At 36.9% G+C, this 22,469-nt stretch overlaps 1 protein-coding gene and 1 pseudogene across 4 annotated transcripts in view; one reads left to right on the top strand and one right to left on the bottom strand.

The window, feature by feature from the left end:
* CDC42BPA (CDC42 binding protein kinase alpha) overlaps nt 1–22,469 on the bottom strand; it is a 306,002-nt gene that overhangs the window by 61,852 nt on the left and 221,681 nt on the right. For all 4 annotated transcript variants that reach the window (XM_024739083.1, XM_024739069.1, XM_024739060.1 and 1 more), the window contains 2 exons: nt 17,242–17,347; nt 6,936–7,060 (listed from right to left, as the gene is read on the bottom strand). In XM_024739083.1, coding sequence (XP_024594851.1) covers nt 6,936–7,060; nt 17,242–17,347 — 231 coding nt within the window. The remainder of the gene's footprint in view (nt 1–6,935; nt 7,061–17,241; nt 17,348–22,469) is intronic.
* On the top strand, nt 17,645–19,275 carry LOC112395769 (sialomucin core protein 24 pseudogene; annotated as a pseudogene).

Here is a 22,469-nt window from a genome sequence, read left to right on the forward strand (position 1 = left end):
GCCCTGGCTGCACCCCAAGGCATGTGGGATCTTAGTTCCCGGACCAGGGATCAAACCAGGGCCCCCAGCAGTGGAAGAAGTGGAAGCGTAGAGTCCTAAACACTGGACCAGGGAATTCCCGAAACTCAGTTTCTATTTACTATTTTAAGGCTATCTTGCTGATGTAATTACATGATTTTAGAGAGAAATGTTTTCAAATTATATTCAATAAAATTCAGGCCATTGAATAGCCATGAGGAAAGCATATTTCAGGTAAATCAATACATATCTGTGATGCATACAGCAGACAAGTTTAAATCTTGAGGCTTGATTCAGCATCTGTTACAATTTAAACTCCTGAGGAGTTAAATTCATCTGTCTACCTACATATCACTCCATATCTACATCTTTTTGTTTTTTGGGGTTTTTTTTTGTGGTATGCAGGCCTCTCACTGCTGTGGCCTCTCCCGTTGCGGAGCACAGGCTCCGGACGCGCAGGCTCAGCGGCCATGGCTCACGGGCCCAGCCGCTCCGCGGCATGTGGAATCTTCCCGGACCGGGGCACGAACCTATGTCCCCTGCATCAGCAGGCGGACTCTCAACCACTGCCCCACCAGGGAAGCCCCCATATCTACATCTTAAAGAGGCCCTTTAAAAGGGGTTTGATCCCTTCTTCTCTCAGATGGGAAAGTGCTTTGGAGGACAAACAAAAGAATAAAGGAGCAAATAAAATCACTGTTAAGTTGCCCACTCTAGTGATAGCTACATATTTGTAGGCTCTACATACATGTATATATGTTCACAGCCTTTTAAAGAAAAGTGGCTTAAGAAAATATTAAGAAAGTTTGTGTATTGGGATGCTGTTTCCTTCTAAAATTCTTTAACTTTGGACACCACAAGTGACCACAATCTTTTCATTTAATCACCTAATCTATAACATAAAGAATAAATATAGATGGGGAAAACTGTTTTTCCTCCAAAGACATTTTTTATTTTCCTCTAAAGACACTCAAGAGTAGCAATTAAGAAAACTATATTACCATTTAACCAGGCTAATAGGTCTCAGCCAGTGCTGGTTTAGTATCTCTCATAGCTCAGAGATCTTGGCTTATGCACATTTCCAGGAACCAATGAAATCCAGTGTGTTTTATTCACTTTGGAAATCAAACAACTCCATGTAAATTGCTATGATGTTGTTTGCAATATTATATAAAAAACAATACCTTCTAACTTTGCTTTTTATTTACATCTTGAATACATTCACATTCCCTTACCACTGTGGTCTTCCACTAATTCTCAACTTTTGATTAAACCTATGTCTATTTTCTTGCCTACAAAAAATTACTGATGGGAAGGGTGATGAAAAAAGAAAAAAAAGACTGTGTCAACTACACACTCATGCCATTTAAGTTCCACTAGGCCCTAGGTCTTGCACAACAATTCCTTTTCATAATCATTGTCTACTTCCAACCTAAATCTTAAAAACATTGCACTTTCTCCAACCCAACACCATCTCTTGCCCCTTCCTTCTAGGCCATTTGGTTAAGCTTACACTACTCATTCTCTTAACTTTTTTATTTTTTAAACAGGTTTAGGAGGAGCTTCAACATGGTGGAAGAGTAAGACATGGAGATCAATGCTCCCCCGCCAGGGCGGGCGGGGCAAGTCTGGGAAAAGGCCTGGAACTGCCGAAGAGGCAAGAGACTTCTTCTTCCCTCTTTGTTTCCTGGTGCACGAGGAGAGGGGATTAAGAGTGCTGCTTAAAGGAGCTCCAGAGTCTGGCACGAGCCACGGTTATCAGCGCGGACCCCAGAGACGGGCATGAGACGCTAAGGCTGCTGCTGCCACCACCAAGAAGCCTGTGTGCAAACACAGGTCACTCTCCACACCATTTGGTTTGGTTGCTCTCTTCTCTTTCTTTCTTTTATTACCTTAAAATTTTTTTTAAATAATTAATTTTATTTTAATAACTTTTATTTTATTTTATCTTCTTCTTTCTTTTTTTTCTCCCTTTTACTCTGAGCCATGTAGAAGACAGGCTCTTGGTGCTCCAGCCAGGCGTCAGAGCTGTGCCTTTGAGGTAGGAGAGCCAAGTTCAGGACACTGGTCCACAAGAGACCTCCCAGCTCCATGTAATATCAAATGGCGAAAATCTCCCAAAGATCTCCATCTCCTCGCCAAGACCCAGCTCCACTCAATGACCAGCAGGCTACAGTGCTGGACACCCTATGCCAAACAACTATCAAGACAGGGACACAACCCATCCATTAGCAGAGAGGCTGCCTAAAATCATAATAAGTCCACAGACACCCCAAAACACACCACCAGACGTAGACCTGCCCACCAGAAAGACAAGATCTAGTCTCAACCACCAGAACACAAGCACTAGTCCCCTCCACCAGGAAGCCTACACAACCCATGGAACCAACCTTAGCCACTGGGGGCAGACACCAAAAACAACGGGAACTACGAACCTGCAGCCTGCGAAAAGGAGACCCCAAACACAGTAAGTTAAGCAAAATGAGAAGACAGAGAAATACACAGCAGATGAAGGAGCAAGGCAAAAACCCACCAGACCTAACAAATGAAGAGAAAATAGGCAGTCTACCTGAAAAAGATTTCAGAATAATGATAGTAAATATGATCCAAAATCTTGGAAATAGAATGGAGAAAAACTTAATAACCAAGGAATAACTGAAGAAAGCAAAGAGTAAATCAAAAAATACCTAAAAACAAATGACAATGAAAACACAATGACCCAAAACCTATGGGATGCAGCAAAAGCAGTTCTAAGAGGGAAGTTTATAGAAATACATCCTACCTTAAGAAACAAGAAACACCTCAAACATCCTAAACTTACACCTAAAGCAATTAGCGAAAGAAGAACAAAAAACCCCCCAAAGTTAGCAGAAGGAAAGAAATCATAAAGATCAGATCAGAAATAAAAGAAAAAGAAACGAAGGAAACAATAGCAACATGCAATAAAACTAAAAGCTGGTTCTTTGAGAAGATAAACAAAATTGATAAACCATTAGCCAAACTCATCAAGAAAAAAAGGAAAGCCATGGCCGCTGAGCCTGCGTGTCCAGATCCTGTGCTCCGCAACGGGAGAGGCCACAACAGTGAGAGGCCCGTGTACCGCAAAAACAAACAAACAAACAAGCAAACAAAATATAGCAGAGGGAGGAACATTCCCAAACTCATTCTACGAGGCCACCATCACCCACAGTTTTAGAGGCAAATCTCTCATCTTTTCTTTGGCTAAGTCAAAATAATCAAGAAATATTTACTAAATACTGATTATTACGTAGATATATTAGGAAGACTGAAAAAGACATATAAGACATAGTCCTTAAGAAGTTTGGCAGTCAGCACAGACTTAGCGAACTTGTGGTTACCACGGGAGAAGGGTTGGGGGAGGGACAGATTGGGAGTTTGGGACACTGCTATAATTAAAATAGATAACCAACAAGGACCTACTGTATAGCACAGGGAACTCTGCTCAATATTCCATAATAACCTAAATGGGAAAAGAAGTTGAAGAAGAACAGATACATATATATGTATAACTGAATCACTTTGCCGTACACTTGAGACTAACACAACATTGTTAATCAACTATACTCCAACATAAAATTTTAAAAAAAGTTTGTGAGTCAGGACACATATAGTAGAATGATTAAGAACTTGACTCTTGAGTCATATAGAACTAGGTTCAAATCCTAGCTCACTGTTTAGCAGTTGTATGTCTTTGGATAAGTCATTTACCCCCTCTAACTCTCTGTTATCTCAGTTATAAGATGGGAATAACAATAATATCTACTTCATAGGACGGTTGTGATAACTAAATGAGAAAACATGTGAATTTTCAGCCTAATGCCTACAACATACTATTTTTTAATCACTGTAAACTATTACTACACAGGAATGAAAATTAATGAATGAGGAGTGTTTCAAATAATGTGAATGAATTTAAACAAAGGAAAATAAAAGTTTCACTATTGAAACCCTTTTCTGATTATTAAAACATTTTCCTGGTTGTCTTACACAGCTGTTTCCTCTATCTTCTACTGTTATCACCCTCACCATTATCCTTTCTATTATAAAACCCAACAACTTCAATGGTCTTATTTACTAGAAATTAAATTCCCAAATTTATATTTCTAATCCTAACCTTTAAGTCATCTTTTCTAAAGCATATTGGAAATCTGCACTCAGATATCTCAGAATGATCTCAGACTCACCAACAAACAAAAGAACAACTAAAATTGATATCATCCTCCCCAAAGCTGGTTCCTTCTCCTGACTTTTCTTACTTCAGTGATATCACCATTTTCTTAATCTCTCCAACACAGAGTTTCAGAAATACTAATTCCTCCTCATCTCTTGCCCTTCATTTATAATTAAGTCCTATAGATCCTTCTTCCATGTCTTCTCCATTTGTTCAGCTTCCCCCAAATTTCCTTCTATTTCATGGTGAATACCACTATGAAGAGTTACCTTCCTAATGCATCACCTCAATCAATTCCATAATCCGTTGCAGAAAAGCCTTCTCCTTCTTCTTATAAATAAATGAAGTTCTGATTCTTACCCAGTATTCATGTTAATTGTGCTGCAATAACTTTATTGGTCTTATCTCCTACTATTCTTTTATAGGAATAGTAGCACCCTTTAGTGAACTGAGTGTTTTCAGAAAATGCATTATAGTTCCACTGATTACCCCCAACTTTCTTTAGCACCCAGTCTGAAGTAATTCTCCTCTATACTCATATAGAAAAATCAGTATTTGTACAATACATAAGACAATTTACATTTAAGTCTTGTTATTTATATCCAGCTCTGATCACATTAGTTTTTAAACTTTTAAATGTTACACTATAAGCTAGTACTTGAAGGCCAAGTACCCTATTTTACAGACCTTTCTATCTCCTATTATACCAGAAGAATGCATTATATGTGAGGAGATACATCTAAAAAATGAATCTTATGGACCAGCCTACTACTTCAACCTCTCCTCCTAGTACCATTTCAAAGAGAAAGAGTGAAGTCTTCTGATGGGTCAATGGTGAGAAGAAAGGTCCCTGTTCCAATACAGTGTGAGTAACAAGGTCTCCTTGACCTAAAAGGTTTTCTTTCACACGAAAGAGGTATTTCATAGGGAAAGGCAGAGGGAGCAGAGTAACGAGGCCATTAGAAATGCATTCAAATGAAGTCTTATATACAGCAGTGTTTGTTTTATTTTAAAACTGTTAATTTGGCCAATGGAAACATTTAAACCACTGCATGTCACAAGTTTCCAAAACCTTGTTTTGGCATTACTTCATTTTTTAATATACCAGATTAAAGAACCAGGAATAACCTGAGACTTCTGACCTTTATAAGCTTGCACAGAATATCTCAGAGATATAACTTTCAAATAGGTGAGAACTCTGAGAACAGTGAGTATATCTTTTACTTTTAGCCTATTAGGTATTTAATAATTTATTATCGAAAATATTAGTCCATTTCTAAATAATAGGTTTAATGCAAAGTGAATTCATTGTATTCCTGATTTCTTCTGCATATTTAACTTGAATGTGAAATGTGTAAAAAGAGTGCTTTGTAGTATCACACAAAAATTTTCATCTTCATCCTTTCTACTAACCCTTTCCAGATAGTCCATATTTAAAGCTTCTTTAAAGCTTCTTTACTAGAACCACTTCCCATTCCATCTGAACCCATCATGCAATCACTTGAAAAGATCAGTGGTCTAGGATCTCAGGCTTTGGCCAAATCAGTTTTGTCTTCTGTAAAGTCATTTTCATTAACATCTTATTACAAATTTGATTACATAATAATGGAGTTACAAATGAAAAGTCATAATGTTTGATATTATAAGCACGGCTAAAGATTAAAATGATTTTGCTTCAGAAATGTAGAGTTTATGACAAGGATCTCAATTAAATATTAATGAACCATTAACTGTACTATTTGGAACACAACCATATTTCCACAATTTGGGCATTTTCCTTCAGATATGCATTCAACAGTCACATTCATAAGCTAAAGCTGAGTTAACATAAGAGCTCTATAGTTAAGTCAATATCAAAATATTTGAGTCATTTGGGTAAGATTACTTAAAAAGGCAGTGTTTATTCACTTATGATTTCATTTAAGAAAGAGGGTATTAAGCTGGTATTAGTAGGAAAAAATGCTTAGAGAACAAAAATAAGAGCATGATAAACTAACATTCTCACCAAATTATTGGTCTATAGATATTTGAAGAAACCAGTAGCTGTTTATATAAATAAAACATCAATAACGTGCTAAAAAAGAGTCAGAAAGTTAAAAAAGTAAATATAAAAAGTTAGGCTATTTGCATTAGAAAATAAAGTCCCTGTTGGATTCTACTTTCTTCAAGTATTATAAAAATACACAAATTTTTACAAATACCAGAACAATCATTTGAGTTAATTAATATGAAAGTTACTAAGGCAATTATCCCAAATTAAATCCTAGGGGCTTAAAGAACAGTTGATAAAACTAAACTGTAACCATTTAATGTTTTAAAAATGCCGTGTGTGAATTAGTCTGTTATAATTATGAAAAGGGTGAAACCACATCTTCAGCTTGTAAAGTATTCTCCAGGCTTTCTGTTTCTTAAAGTAATCACAAATACAGCAATTTTGATCTTAGAAAGGAACATCGATAGCTAGTGAATGAGTTTCTTCAGTTCTTTAAGGACCAACTGTCTCAGGAGACAATAACATTTTCTTTTCTTAGAAAGAAATATCAGCTTCCAATGAAACTGTGTAAAAGCTGATATGGAATATTTGATGGAGTTAGAGAAAAGAGGAAAATAACAAGACAACATAGAAGAAGCACAGACCAGTAATAAATATTCCTCCTGGAATTCATACCAACTTGACTATATGGTCAAAATTTACCCACAAAAACAGATTTAAGAGAGTACTCACCACTGAATTATTTCTGTGATTTGAGCTTCCCAATGTGCAACTGATTCCTTCTTGTCTGCTAGATCCTTTACCTCTTCTTCTAACTGCTGGTTGCATGTACTTAAGTTCTCATACAAAGTGGTAAGCTGAAAGGCAGTTTTAAGGTACTTAAAGACGTGTGACTTTTAGGAACAGGAATTCAAGGTGCTCAGATGCCTCTTGTTAAATCTGGTAACTCAAAAATGCTTGACTTTCTGATTTCCTATTATTATGCACCCTCTGGCCACTGAATGTGGAAACATCAAGTACTCTGAATTCTCCTTCTGCCTTTGCTTTTCCCATACTCCCCATATTGAATTGGTTCCATCTGTGAACATTCTCCATTTGCCTGAAGAACTCCCCAGTTCTGTTGGTAACAACATCTCTCATTTTTTTGTCTGAAAATATCTCTATGTCATCCTTTTTAAAAAATCTTATAATTTCAAGCATATACAAAAATGAACAGAAGAGTGTAAGTGAATTCCCATGAGCCCATCATCACTAACTTCAACAATTATCACCTCAATGTCAATCTTATTTCATTTGTACTCCTGTCTTCTTACCCTTTCCTCCGGTATTATTCTGCAGCAAATACCAGACATCATATAATTTTATCCATATATATTTCTGTGTATACCTCTAGAAAATAAGGCTCCCTTTTTACGTATAACCACAATATCATTATCATATTTAAACAAATTTATCAAGTTTCCTTATATTATCACATAGGTAGTAATTGTTCAAATTTCCAGTTGTCTCAAAACATCAAAAGACTTAACAGTCTGTTAAACTGAATCATACCAACCAGTAAACGTAACTTAATGGTTGCTCTATCTTTTAAGTCTTTTTTACTTATAGGCTCCAGATTACCCCATTTGGGCTGCTGGAGTGGAATATCACAGTCTGAGTGGCTTAAACAAGAAACATTTATTTCTGATAGTTCTGGACGCTGGGAAGTCCAAGATCAACGCACCAGCAGATTCAGTGTCTGGCAAGGCCCACTTCCTGGTTTGCAGATGGTCGTGGGATGAGGGAGCTCTGTGGGGTCTCTTTTATAAGAGCGCTAATCCTATTCATGAAGGCTCTACCTTCATGACCTAATCATCTCCCAAAGGCTATACCTCCAAATAGTACTAGGTGTCAACATCTGAATTTTGGAGGGATACAAACATTTAGTACATAGCAGTTCCCCTCCAACACTTTAATTTTTCTTGTAATTTATTTGTTGAAGAAAGTAGGTTGTTTGTCCTGCAGAGTTCTCTACAGTCTGAATTTTTGCCTTCATTTTTGAAAGACACTTTTTGCTGTATATAATTTTCTAGATTGGCAGTTATTTTCCTTTCTATTCCTTTTTTTAATTTAGATTCATTCCTTTTTATCCTGGGTTCCATTTTTTCTGTTGTAAAGACAGCTTTAAGTTTAGCTTTTGCTCCTTCGAATACAATGTGTCTTTCTTCTCTGGCTGCTTCTAGGATTTTCTTTGGTTGGTTGGTTTTTAGCGATTTTTCTATAATGTGCCTAAGGGATTTAATTTCTATTTATCACTTTTAGGGTTTGTGGCATTTCTTGAATTTGTGGCTAAATACTTCTCAGAGGTTTTGGAAAATTATGGGCCATTAACTCTGCAAATATTGCTTCTACCACAGTCTTTCTTCTCTCCTTCTGGGAAAGCAAATATTTGTATGTCATCTTTTCATCACGTCTCCTATTTCTCACATCCTCTTTTATGTATTTCTGCCCTTTCTTCTTAATATATCTTTTAAAATTTATTATTTATTTATTTTTGGCTGCGTCTGGTCTTAGTCGCGGTGCGCGGGATCTCTGTTGTGGTGCGTGGGCTCTCTAGTTGTGGCGTCAGGTTTTTCTCTTCTCTAGTTGTGGCACATAGGCTCCAGGGCACATGGGCTCTGTAGCTGTGGTGTGCGGGTTCCAGAGCACATGGGCTCTAGTTGAGGCATGCAAGCATGCAAGTAGTTGTGGCATGCAGGCTTAGTTGCCCCATGGCACATGGGATCTTAGTTCCCTGACCAGGGGTCGAACCAGCATCCCCTGAATTGTAAGGTGGACTCTTTACCACTGGACCACCAGGGAAGTCCCTGTATTTCTGTCCTTTTAAATCTATATCCAGACTTCAGTATGGGAAGTTTTTTATTTACCCCTTCCTTTCTTTGGTTCTTTCCAATCTACTGTTAAAATTTTCTGTTGGGATTTTTCATTTATTTTATTTTTCACTTCTAAAGATTTACTTGACTGTTTTGTATAGATTCCAGTTGTCTGCTGAAGTTCTTCATCATGTTTATTTTCTTGAATATATCATACAGTGATTTTAAAGTTCAATTAAGAAAATTCCAATACTCGGAATTGTGTGGGTCTGTTTATATTGACTGCCTGGTTTTCTTCTCATTTATTCTTTTCTTACTTTGTTTTTGCTATTATACTTTTATATCTTGGTTTTCTTTGGTTGTATCTCTTGGTATGCATTGTAATTTCTTACTGCATGCCACATATAGTGTATGAAAATTTTAGAGATAATTTGAGGCTCTATATAATATCTTCCTCCAGAGACTGCTTACTTTTACTTCTGGTAGGCAATTAGACAGATCATGGGTTCAGTTACTTAGAGGCTGGGTTTTAGTCACTAAGAGGGCTCATCTCTCTCTGGTTCACCCTTATTTCTAAAATGTAGCCTTTTCGATGAGTTTAGTTGAAAGCTTGAATTGATTACCAAGGATCCTGCACCTTGGTGGGCATTGATATTCAGTTTTTCTCTCTAAACTTGTGATACTGTGGAATACTGTGCTCAACTTCCTGGATTCTCTGCTACAGCTTTCATATCTGCAAATGCCTCAAGAGGAAAACTGGCACTGAATGCTGGGCTCATCTCTCTGTACTACTCCTTTCTAAAGGATCTGGGTCAGTAAAGTCTCGGCTGCCTTCTTATCTCTCCAGTGCCTTCCTGCAGATGAATACTTCCAGGCAGTATTGCTACAGTATTAAAAACATTTTTTTTAAGTCCAGCTTTATAGCTCTTCTTGGTGAGGTGGTAGGTATGATGTAAGCTAATCTGTCACAGAAGCAAAAATTCTTGTTTTAGTTTTTAAAAGTTCATGATAAAATATTTGCATACAATTTTTATTTCATGGCTACATTTTTCTGATAAATGGTCTCAAAATGCCATTAGTTATTACTATTCCTTTCTTCCTTTCTGATATATTTGTAGAGATATTGTGTTAGTTTTCTTTCTGATTACTCAGCTTGAAGGAGATGAATTTTTCCTACAAGAATTATTATAGGTTTGTGAAGATGAGGGGCCATGTGATGGTTAAATTTATGAGTCAACTTGATTGGGTCACAGGGTGCCTAGACATTTGGTCAAACATTCTGGTTGTGTCTATGAAGGTGTCTCTGGGTGAGATTAACATTTGAATTGATTGACTGAATAAAGCAGATTACCTTCCTAATGTGTATGGTTCCCATTCAATCAGTTGCAGGCCTGAATAGAAAAAAAGGCTGACCCTAGTAAGAGGGAATTCCTCCTGCCTGACTTGCTTTCAAGCTGGGACATTGGATTCTGTCCTTGGTCTCTTACTGAAACAGTGGCTCTTCCTGGGTCTGACATAAGAAACTATTGCTATGATTTACATCAGAGAATGTTTTGCCTATGTTCTCTTCTAGGAGATTTATGGTATCATGTCTTAATATTTAGGTCTTCAAGCCATTCTGAGTTTATTTTTGTGTATGGTGTGAGGGAGTGTTTTAACTTCATTGTTTTATATGCAGCTGTCCAGCTCTCCCAACACTACTTGCTGAATAGACTGTATTTTCTCCATTGTATATTCTTGCCTCCCTTGTTGAAGATTAATTGACCATAGGTGTGTGGGTTTATTTCTGGGCTCTCTATTCTGTTCCACTGATCCATATGTCTGTTTTTGTCAGCCAATACCAAGCTGTTTTGATTACTGTAGCTTTGTAGTATTGCCTGAAGTCTGGGAGGATTATGTCTCCAGTTTTGCTCTTTTTCCTCAGGATTGCTTTGGCAATTCTGTTTTTTGTTTTGGTTCCATATAAATTTTAGGAATATTTGTTCTAGTTCTGTAGAAAGTGACATGGGTAATTTGACAGAGATCACATAAAATCTGTAGACCGTTTTGGGTAGTATGGCCATTTTAACAATATTAATTCTTCCAATCCAAGAGCATGGTATATCTTTCCATTTCTTTGAATCATTTTCAATTTCCTTTATCAGTGTTTTATAGTTCTTAGCATATAAGTCTCTCACCTCCTTGGTCAGGTTTATTCCTAAATTTGTTTGGTTTTTTATTGATGCTATTTTAAAAGGGGCTGTCTTTTCATGTTCCCTGTCTGAGATTTCATTGTTAGTGTAAAGAAATGCAACTGATTTCTGTATGTTAATCTTGTATACTGCTACCTTGCTGAATTCATTTACTGGTTCTAGTAGTTTCTGTGTGGAGTCTTTAGGGTTTCCTATATATGGTATCATGTCAGCTGCATACAATGACAACTTTACCTCTTCCCTTCCAATTTGGATATTTTTTATTTCTTTTTCTTGTCTGACTGCTGTGGCTAGGATTTCTAATACTATGTTGAACAGAAGTGGTAAGAGTGGGCATCCTTGTCTTGTTCCAGATTTTAGCAGAAAGGCTTTCAGCTTTTCACCTTTGAGTATTATGTTGGCTATGGGTTTGCCATAAATAGCTTTTTTTTTTCCGTACGCGGGCCTCTCACTGTTGTGGCCTCTCCCACTGCGGAGCACAGGCTCTGGACGCGCAGGCTCAGCGGCCATGGCTCATGGGCCCAGCCGCTCCGCGGCATGTGGGATCTTCCTGGACCAGGGCACAAACCCGTGTCCCCTCCATCGGCAGGCAGACTCTCAACCACTGCGCCACCAGGGAAGCCCCATAAATAGCTTTTATATGCTGAGATATGTTCCCTCTATACCCACTTTGGAAAGAGTTTTTATCATGAACAGATGTTGAGTTTTATCAAATGCTTTTTCTGCATCTATTGAGATATCATGTAGTTTTTGTCTTTTCTTATGTTGATGTGGTTTATCACACTGACTGATTTGCATATGTTGTACCATCCATGTAACCCTGGGATGAATCCAGCTTGATCATGGTGTATGATTCTTTTTATGGTTGTTGGATTTGGTTTCCTAACATTTTGTTGAGGATTTTTGCATCTATATTTATCAAAGATATTGGCCTGTAATTTTCTCTGCCAATAAATTGGACAAACTAGAAGAAATGTACAAGTTTTGCCAACTCCCTAATCTAAGTTCATCTGGAATTCTCCTAATGACCCAGGTTTTTTCTGGTGTGTGTTTTTAACCTGTACTTCCATGGGAGATAGGCAGTTTTAGCACAAGTCACAATGTAAAGCTTCATTTCTTCCCCTCTGCCAAAAGACAAATTACTTTTTGCATTCCCCATTTAATCCTATCCTCAACCTCATTGTCTTCTTAGAAAGAAAAAGGGTCAGAGAACCTGTCACTACCAACACACATCGTTATCTGCCTATTGAGAACAAGGAACTTACGTTTTGTACTCCAGGGTGTGCTATTTACCTCTAAAAATGTATTTTACCAGCTATTTTCTTTTTATAGGTTTATTAAGGTATAATTTACATACTATAAAATTCACTCGTTATAACACTTATGGTTTGATGATTTTTAGTAAATTTAAACATCTGTGCAATAATCACCACAATCTGGTTTGGGAACACTTCCAATACCTGAGAAATTTCCCTCAAGCTGGTTTGCAGTCAATCCTGGCTTCCACCATGAGTTCTAGGCATCACTGATCTATTTTCTGTGTCTATAGTTTTGCCTTTTCTAGAAACGTAATATCAATGAAATCATACAATATATAGCTTTTTGTATCAGGCTTTTTTCACTTATCGTATTATTGAGGTTCAACCACAGTGTTGCACATATCAGAAACTAACCCCTTTTTATAGCTGGGTAGTATTCTATTACATGGATATTAGTACACTTTATTTATCCGTTCACTACTTGCTGAACATTTGCATTGTTTCCGGCTATTTGCTATTATGAATAATGATGCAATGAACGTTCATATACAAGTTTCTAAAGGGACTATGTTTTTAATTCTTCTGGATAAATATCTAGGAGAATTTCCGAGTTATAGGGTAAGTGTATGCTTAACTTTTTGAGAAATTTCAAAACTGTTTTCTGAAGTAGTTATACCATCTTGCACTTCTACAAGCAGTGTAGGAGTCTCAGTTCCTCCATATCCTTGCCAACAGCTGGTATGGTCACTGATTGATTAACTCTTGAGCCTGTACAACAATATGTTACTATGGTTTAACTTGCATTGTTCCTAATGATAGTAAACATCTTTTCACGTGCTTATTTGTTATTCATATATCTTCTTTCATGAAATGTCTTTTCAATTTTCCCCCCATTTTTTTCCATTGGGTTGTTTGTATTATTTCTTATTATTGAGTTTTAAGAGTTCTTTATACATTCCAAATATAAGTCTTTTATCAGATAAATTGTTTGAAAATCTTTTCTCTTCATCTATGTATATCTTTTCATTTTCTTAATGTTGTCTTTAAATTTTGATGAGGTCCAATTTATAATTATTTTTCTCTCAAGAGTTGTGCTTTGTGTCATATCTACAAAATCTCTGACTAACGCCAAATCACAAAGATTTTCTCCTATGCTTACCTCATATTTCAGTTTATGATCCATTTTGAATTAATTGTGTATGTTATGAGGTAAGGATCTAAGTTAATTTTTTACACATAGATATCCAGTAATTCCAGCACCATTTGTTGAAAAGATTGTCTTTTTCCCATTGAATTGCCATGGTACTTTTGCTGAAAATCAATCAACCATAAATATGACGTCTTATTTTTGGACTCTCTACTCTGTTCCATTATGCCAATGTTACCGTCTTTTGATTACTATAGATTTACAGTAAGTTTCAAAATTCTGTAGTGTAAATCCTCCAACTTTTGTACCCCTCGCCTCCCCGCCCCCCCCAAATATTTTTGCTATTGTAGATCTTCTGTATTCCCATATAAATTTAAGGATAGGCTTGCCAGTTCTAACAAAAAAGCCTAGCAAAATTTTGATAGTGATTTCCCCAAATCCATAGATCTATTAGGAGAGAACTGTAGTCCTAACAATATGCAGTATTGTCTCTCCATTTGCTTAGATATTCCTTAATTTATCTCAGTAATGTTTTGTAGTTGTCTTCCTTTGGTTAACTCTGGGAGCTCTGAAATGTCTGTTTTCAACAACTGTGTCCACTTTGAAACTTTTTTTTTCTTGAGCGGATTCATCAATCTCTTCATGTTAGCATAGCCAGAAGTCTACCAGCTATTTTGGAGAATGTTTTTTGCAGATGCAGTGTCTTCACTAATTCCTACAACACATCCTTTTCTGATCACCATTGCTTTTGACTTCCAATTAATCTGTGATTGGGGTTTCAGTCGGAGATTTGCAAGAAGAGGAGGAAATACAAATTTTTGCACTGTCATGTTACAGTAGTTAAAAGGAGTCTTAAATGGATGTGTTTAGTATTTGTCAGGAAAAGTTAATCTTTTCATTCTTACTGAATTAAAGCAGAGGGTCTCTGGAGCCAGACTACCTGTGTTCCAATCCATCCTGCCACTCCCTAGTTTTGAGATTACAAGAGTAGCTTAATCTCCCTTTGCCTCAATTTCCTCATCTGTAAAATGGTAGGAGCAACAGGGTATACCTCACAGAGTTATTGTGAGAATTATAAGCTTTATATAAAGTAACTCAGGAGAGGGCCTGCACAAAGTAAATTCTACCTAAGTATTACTTCATTTTGCATGTTTGGGAATGAGAAGGTTTTACTATTTGTAAATTGACATACCTGGCTTACGATAATTATAAGACTACACAGGAATATGGAAAAATGCTCATGTTTTAAATGAAACAGCAGATTAGAAAATAAAATGTATATATGACTGAAATTATGTAATAATACATATACAACAAAACCTGGAAAGGAACATATAAAAGTAAAATAGTTATTTCATGTTAATGAAATCATAGGTAACTTTTATGTTGAATATTTTCCACATTTTGTGTAATTTTGCTTTTATGTAAAATAATTATTTAAAAACAAGATACAAATGATAATATTTTCTTACTGGAAACCATTTGCTTCCACTCCTTGGCATATATGGCTAATTTTACTTGCAATAAGTTACCTTTAATAGAAACTTTGAATACAGACTTCTGAAAGTATCAACAAACTTTTCTCTATTTCCTTTTTAATTTTTATTTTTGAAGTTAAAAAATCTGACTATCAGACTCTATTAGTTATATAAGTTTCGAAATTAACACACTAATTGCTTTTTGGTTTCTATATCTGAAGTTCTGTTGAGAAGGAATTTGGTTCTCTTCAAGCAGGTTCCCAATGGAACAGTTGGTGTAGCAATGGCAAAGGTATTCTTTGGTTATCCCTCTTGGGGAAAATACCCAATTCAACCAAACCAAAAAATGAATAAATGGAAAGAAACAGTGAAGATGTGCAGTTAGGTGGACTGACAGAGCAGTAAAGCTGAATAAAAGGACCAAAAATAGAGAAGAGGTTCAAATGGAAGAAGACCCAGATCCTCCCCTATTTCTCCAGAAATAAACATTTCCTGTTATCATTTGTCACTGAATACTTGCCAACCATATGATTTGCTCTCAAAGTTCTGTTCACATCCTTTACCACATCTTTCAATTTAGCAAGACAAGGTAATATTCTAGTTTTTATAAAATTAGGAGATAGGCTTTTATTTTTATCCTTCAGATCTCATCAAAATCAAGAGTATTGTTTAAAAATTATTTCTAAAGATGTATTTCTGGTAAACTTGCCAGAACTTTATGGTTAATAATGAAATGAAACCAAGGGGTGAATACAAGATTTGATCTACTTTCGATTTGATTATATCACAATTCAATTTTTCTCTAACCATAATACCATCTTTTACTAGGTAATTTGCTCATAAACTCTACATGAAGTGACCTTCTAGAGTTTAATTATATTTCTTACCTCAAGGTCACTCTTAACAGAATCTTAAAATTCTGTCTGGTAGACAGAAATGATGTTTAATTTTGTAGTCATATTGGTTAAGCCCATTAAATAACAATTATGTGACCTATTTGGATAAAGTTTAAATCCTGTTAGTTTTATTTTAGTGGAAATAACTAAGAGTTATACAATACTGTTCATACAGTATTCATAGTTAAAAAATAATTTATACTACTTACTATTTGGCCACTTCCCACAGTGTTTGTGTGCATCAGCTTTGTAATTACAAAATAAACTAACAAAGTTCTTTTTCAAGTAGCTTGTGACCAAACAAGCAAAGTCATTTTTAAATGCTTAGAAAATTGAATAATCATTGGGAAAATAGTGACAGAAATAAAAAGAAATATGGAACACAATGGAAAATTGAGATAGAATGAATGAAAAGTCTCTCTTTTATGACTATTTAGCCATTGTCTTTCAACGTGTTACTGAAATGACTATTAATTGAACATAATACTTTTACTTCAGGAAAATCCTTGAACTCATTACAAAGCACAGTTATCCAAACCTTATTATGTAAAAGTAAGTAAAACTATTAAAACTGCTGATTAATATTAGGATTTTTACAGCTGTTAACAACTGGGACAAGAACTGCAGAATGATGTCAGTTCAAGGAATCTGAGATACTAAATGGAAAAAGATTCCTTTAAGTATTTAAAATTTTGTTCATAAATCTAGCTGTTTTAATCTAGGTTTAATCTATGGTTCAGCTCTTTATTCAAGCTGTAGAGTTTATAGGCAGAGTTGGTTTCTTTGGCTTCTTAACTACCAATGGTATTACTTCTAGCTATTATCAGTTCTCCATCATGAATATGACATCAGAACTGTCAAAATTTCTCTAGTTTGGCTTAATTGTTCCTGTTCTTGCCAAAGACAGGCCTTAGCTTAGCCATGACAAAGTGATTAATAGTTAAAAGAGAGATGGAAAGTGAAATAAAGAACAGGGGCTCAAAAAATAAATGGGACAAAGAATAAGATGAGGTAAGCCGAGTCCTCTCTCCAAGAAGACTCCTGTACAGATTGGTAAAATGAAAGATTGCCTGTACATAGAAGCAATCCTTGCGTTTAGGAGGAATATTAAATAAAAAAATGTGCACCAAATATAAAATTATGTCTATAATTGCTGTGATAGTGCTGAACATCTAGCATGTATCAATGAATATCAGTGAGATTAAATCACTCACCTTATCAAGCTCGCTTGTCAGTTTTTTATTTTCTTCCATTAATAACACTTTTTCTCGTTCATACTGTTGTTTGAACTCATTTTCAAATTCTTCCCTTTCACTTTGACTAATACAATGCAAAAATATAAAAGGAAAAAAAGGAATTGAATTAAAGGTAAAATAATGGTATCCTAGATTGGCTAGGGTATCATATGCCTTATTCTGAAAAGCCACTTATATCTCAATTGCTCCAAATCCCAAACATTTCCCTTAAAATTAGGAAGTCACAATCATTTCCTTTTAATAAATAAATAGATTTGTCTGCTTAATAATATCTATTTTGTTCTTCATTTGAAAATCTGAGGAAGACAACCTGATTATGCTCACCTTATTCAGTTGTATACATCCTAGAAAGCATGGGAAAATGAGGAAACTAGGGAGAAAGGAGGGTATAGGGACCACAGTACAATTGCTTACACTCAGCTCTAGAGTGCATAGAAAATTCAACTTCCATTTCCAACAGTTCTCTCAGCACACTAAGCCCATCCTTCCATTACTCCTGCCTTCCTTCTTCCCTTCCTCCGTACATACCTACCTATCTACACATACATACATACATACAATATTATAAAACTTATTTAAAATGATAGTTCTAAGGGACAGAATTGATTCACCCTTAGGGGTAAACACAGTTCTAACGAACTTTTTAAAAATCTCCAAAGGGAGGAGTCTGGGAGGCGGCGCCGCAGGGGACAGAGGGACGGCCGCGCTCGAAGGCCAACGCGGAGGCCGCGATACTGGCGCTGCCCCGCCCGCTGCTTTTGGCTGCCGGTTGCCTGGCAGCGCTCTGCGTGACGAGCGCGGCTCAGAACACCACGTTGGCCCTGAACGTGACTATACCCTCGGCTTCACCGACTACCACCAGGACAGCCCCGGTGCCGCCGCCGCTCCGCCGGGCACCACTCCAGCACCAGAAATCTCTGAAAGCCGCAACAACCGGGTTTCCTGTTTTGATGCTAACGCTGCTAACACTACCTGCTTCTGGATAAAATGCAAAGGTAAAGGCTACTGTTCAGATAATTCAACAGTTCGTGATTGCAAGGTGGTGAACAGCACAGAATTCTGTCCTGCGTCCACTGCCACACCATTGCCAACCAACTCTACAGCTAAAACCACAACTCTGCCTTCCTCTTCTACAGCTTCCACCACAACTACTACATCAGGTACAAATAATACCTCTTTAACTCCGACTTCACAACCTGCGCGGAAGTCTACCTTTGATGCAGCCAGTTTCATTGGAGGAATTGTCCTCGTATTGGGTGTGCAGGCTGTAATTTTCTTTCTCTATAAACTCTGCAAATCTAAAGAACGAAACCACCACACTCTGTAAACAGACCCGCTAAATTAACAAGAACTGGTGTGTAACCCACTGAAACCAAAATATTATCTTTCAAGATGTCCCACATGGAAGACGCTATTCTAGGATCTTTAATTTTTCAAAGGATGCATGTAGGAGCATCGCCCTTGAAGAAAAATCAGTTAAATCATTCTGCTCAACAGGCATATTTAAAATATTCTGCACGAATTCTTGTGGCTGTCTTCTTTTATTTTAAACGTCTGCTGCTGTGGGATTATGTCCTCTCTTCTTGACATGCCAAATGTAACTCTGTATGTGATGGAAAGCATTGTCCTGTGCAGACAACCTCCTGACCCTTTTGGCAATTTCAATGTAGTCATTTCAAAGCCTGAAAGCTGCATTATTTTCATCCTAACTCAGGATGTAGTTTAGCGACCAGAATTGAGAAGAACATGCCAAATGAGCATCAATCAGGTGGATTTTGGGCTATCATTTCAAAAGTGGAATAAATTTATAAATGTAGTATCCTTAGAGTAAAATTTAGTGTTTGATAAGTTATTTTTTCTACATTAGAAAACAGATGCCACACACGGAATTACATTCCAGATTTAAAGAAATCAATGGAAGGATACAAAACATTAAAGTGTAGCAGGTTATTGTTCATACTTGTAAAGCACCTTATATCATTGAGAAAATAAAAAACAGTGTCTTAAAAGACAAAAAGACAAAAAAAAAAAAAAAGGAACAACAACAAAAACCTCCTAAGGGAGAACGGGGAATCAGTTTTTGAATACTGAGTTGAAGTGCAAGTAAAGAGGCTTATCTCTACAGCAGTGTGATGGAGGATGTTAGTTAGCAGTAAATGTGAAGCAGTTCTGGGTAATTTTATGATTGCTTCCAAGTCAATAAACAACATAAGTCATGGCTGATTTTAAAAATGTTACCTTAAAAATCCCTTCCTCACTAAATTATTGAATATAAATTAAATTATAATTTAAATGATAACTTCTAGGAAAATAACCATCCTGTGTCCAAACAAATGTGTCCCTTTCCTTCTTATCTATAATCAAAATGTGAAATTTAGTTATGTTTAGGCATTTTTCTTTTTCTTTTTTTTTTTTTTTGCAGTTCACGGTCTTCTCACTACTGTGGCCTCTCCCATTGCAGAGCACAGGCTCCGGACGCACAGGCTCAGCGGCCATGGCTCACGGGCCCAGCCACTCCGCGGCATGTGGGATCTTCTCGGACCGCGGCACGAACCCGTGTCCCCTGCATCGGCAGGCGGACTCTCAACCGCTGCGCCACCAGGGAAGCCCAGGAATCTTTATTGATTCAGAAGCAACTCCAAACAACAATGAAAAAATTACGAAAAATTACAAAGAAGCATCCTTTCAGAAAAATAAGTATATGAATAAATTGAGTAAAATTTCTATATACAACCATTTTTGTTTTTTCCTATTAGCGTTAAACAAAACTTAAGTCTCTCTCATACTGAAATGAAATAAACAAACTCTCCCCTAAACTCTACATCACACTTCATTTTCCACTTGGTCTTCCCATTCACTGGCAACCACCTTGAAATCTTGAGAGTTTGCCGTATCCACTTCCTCACTGCCTAAATTTTCCTCCCTGTGCCAAAATCTGACTTCTACTGCCACCACCTCAAAAAAACTGTTGTCCGCAAACTCATTATTGTCCCAACTGTTATTATATCCAATCTACTGGCTACCCTTGACAGTGTTGTCCATTCCCTCCCTCTTGAAATGCTGTCCTCCCTTGGCTTCAGTGATACCCACTTTCTTGATTTTCAGCCTACATTTAGACTTTTCAGCTGTATTTGTGAGCCCCCCACCCCCTCTTTCCTCCATGTAAATGCCAATGCTCCCAGGTGTTCTGTCACAGGTGCTCAACTTTTTTTTTTTTTTTACACATTTTCCCTGAGCTATTCCATCTATTATACCACCTATTTCAATTATCATCCATTATGCTGACAAACTCTGAATCTACATCTGAAGCTTTTCTGGGCTTCAAATTGCTGACTTGATATCTCCCCAAAGTTGTCTCCCAAGCACCTCAAATTCAACATGCCCAACCATAACAACAGAAAAACAAGTTCCCAACACCCCACGTACCTTCCCCTGTGATCATACACTCTACTTATTCTTCTCTTACTACAGGAGAAAAACGTAGCTAAGGTTGCTCTTTGCTTATGCGCCTGCTCAAGTACACTTTTCTCCCCTCTGTCCTGAATCATCTACTGGTACCTTCTATCAGATTACAAGCATGGTGTTATTTTTGAGACAAATTTCTCCTCCAGTTATTATCTCGTTGCTTTTATTATCTGCTTGCTCTTACAATTGCTCTCCTTCAAGTCTTTGGATCCATTATGAGGTTTCTGCCCACTACTGCTCCACTGAAATTGTTCTTACCAAAGTCACCAATGACATTCATATTGTTAAACTCAACTATCAATTACACGGTCCTCATCTTATTTGATTTAGACCTCATCTAATTTAACATGTAGACAGATTTGATACGCATTCATCGTAACACCAAATTTGGACACCAAATTTGCACACCAAATTTGCCTGGTCATCTTCCTATCATTCTTACTGCTCTTTCCCTCTCCACGTTGCTGTTTCTTCCTCATTTCCAAGCTTCTAAAGATTGGAGTGCTCCAGGTTGCAGTCCTAGGACTTCTTTTCCATCTATATTCATTCACTAAGTGATCTCATATAGTCTCACCCCTTTAAATATCATGTGAATGATAAATACTCCCAGGATTTTACCTCTAGCCCTGAAATCCAGACTAGTCTGTATGATGACCTCCTTGACATTTCCACCTGGATGCCTCAAAAGCACCTCAAACAGAATTTATTTAAAACGAGCTCCTGATATTCCCATCCCCAAAATGCTTCTTCTGTGGTTTTCCTCTCTAAATGGTAACTATATTCTCCTAATTGCTAAGGCCCAAAACTGTAGCACCATCCTTGATTTCCCCTCTTTCTTTCTCACCCCATATCTAGTCTATCAGCAAATATTATTTTTACCTTTTAAAGAAATTGGAATTCGAACATTTTTCACAGCCAATTCTGCCACCACCCTAGGCCCAATCCACCATTATCTTTTGCCTGGATGATTGCAATAGCCTTCTCAATGGTTTCACTGCTCTTTCTCTTATCTAGTTCAGACTTTTCTTAATCTAGTAGTCAGAATAATCCTGTTCAAACACAAGTCAGTATTTGTCCATTTTCCACTCAGAATCCTGCAATGCTTCCCTGCCATGGTTTTACTGAGAGTAAAAAATTGTAAGTCACTGAACGTGACTTACAAAGCCTTACATGATCTGGCCCCCATTACCTCTCATACGTACCTCTCACTATTCTTTCCCCTTAACTCTGCTTCAGCCACATTGGCCTCTTTTTTAGTATTATTATTTTAACAGACTTTATTTTTTAGAAAGGTTTTAGGTTCGTAGCAATACTGAGAGGGAAATACAGAAACTGCCCATATACTCAGAGTGCTGTGTTTGTTACTACTGATGAACCTACATCTGACACATCATTATCACTAAAACATTGCAATTTACATTAGATTGTATAATGACATATGCCCCCATCACAGCTTCATACAGAGTAGTTTCACTGCCCTAGAAATCCTCTGTGCCCTGCCTATTCATCCCACCCTCCTCCCAATCCTTGCAACCACGGATCTTCTTACTATCTCCATAGTTTTGTCTTCCCATTATTTTTTTTAACAGACTTCTTGTTCCTCATGTAAAATGTTCTTCTCACACATCTGTATAGATATCTCCCCCACCTTCTTCAGTCCTTACTGAGAAATCACCTTCTCAGTATAATTTTCCCTGGTTATTTCATTCATATATATATAT

Source organism: Neophocaena asiaeorientalis, unplaced genomic scaffold (assembly GCF_003031525.2).
Source record: "Neophocaena asiaeorientalis asiaeorientalis breed wild unplaced genomic scaffold, Neophocaena_asiaeorientalis_V1.1 scaffold347, whole genome shotgun sequence".
Lineage (NCBI taxonomy): Eukaryota > Metazoa > Chordata > Mammalia > Artiodactyla > Phocoenidae > Neophocaena > Neophocaena asiaeorientalis.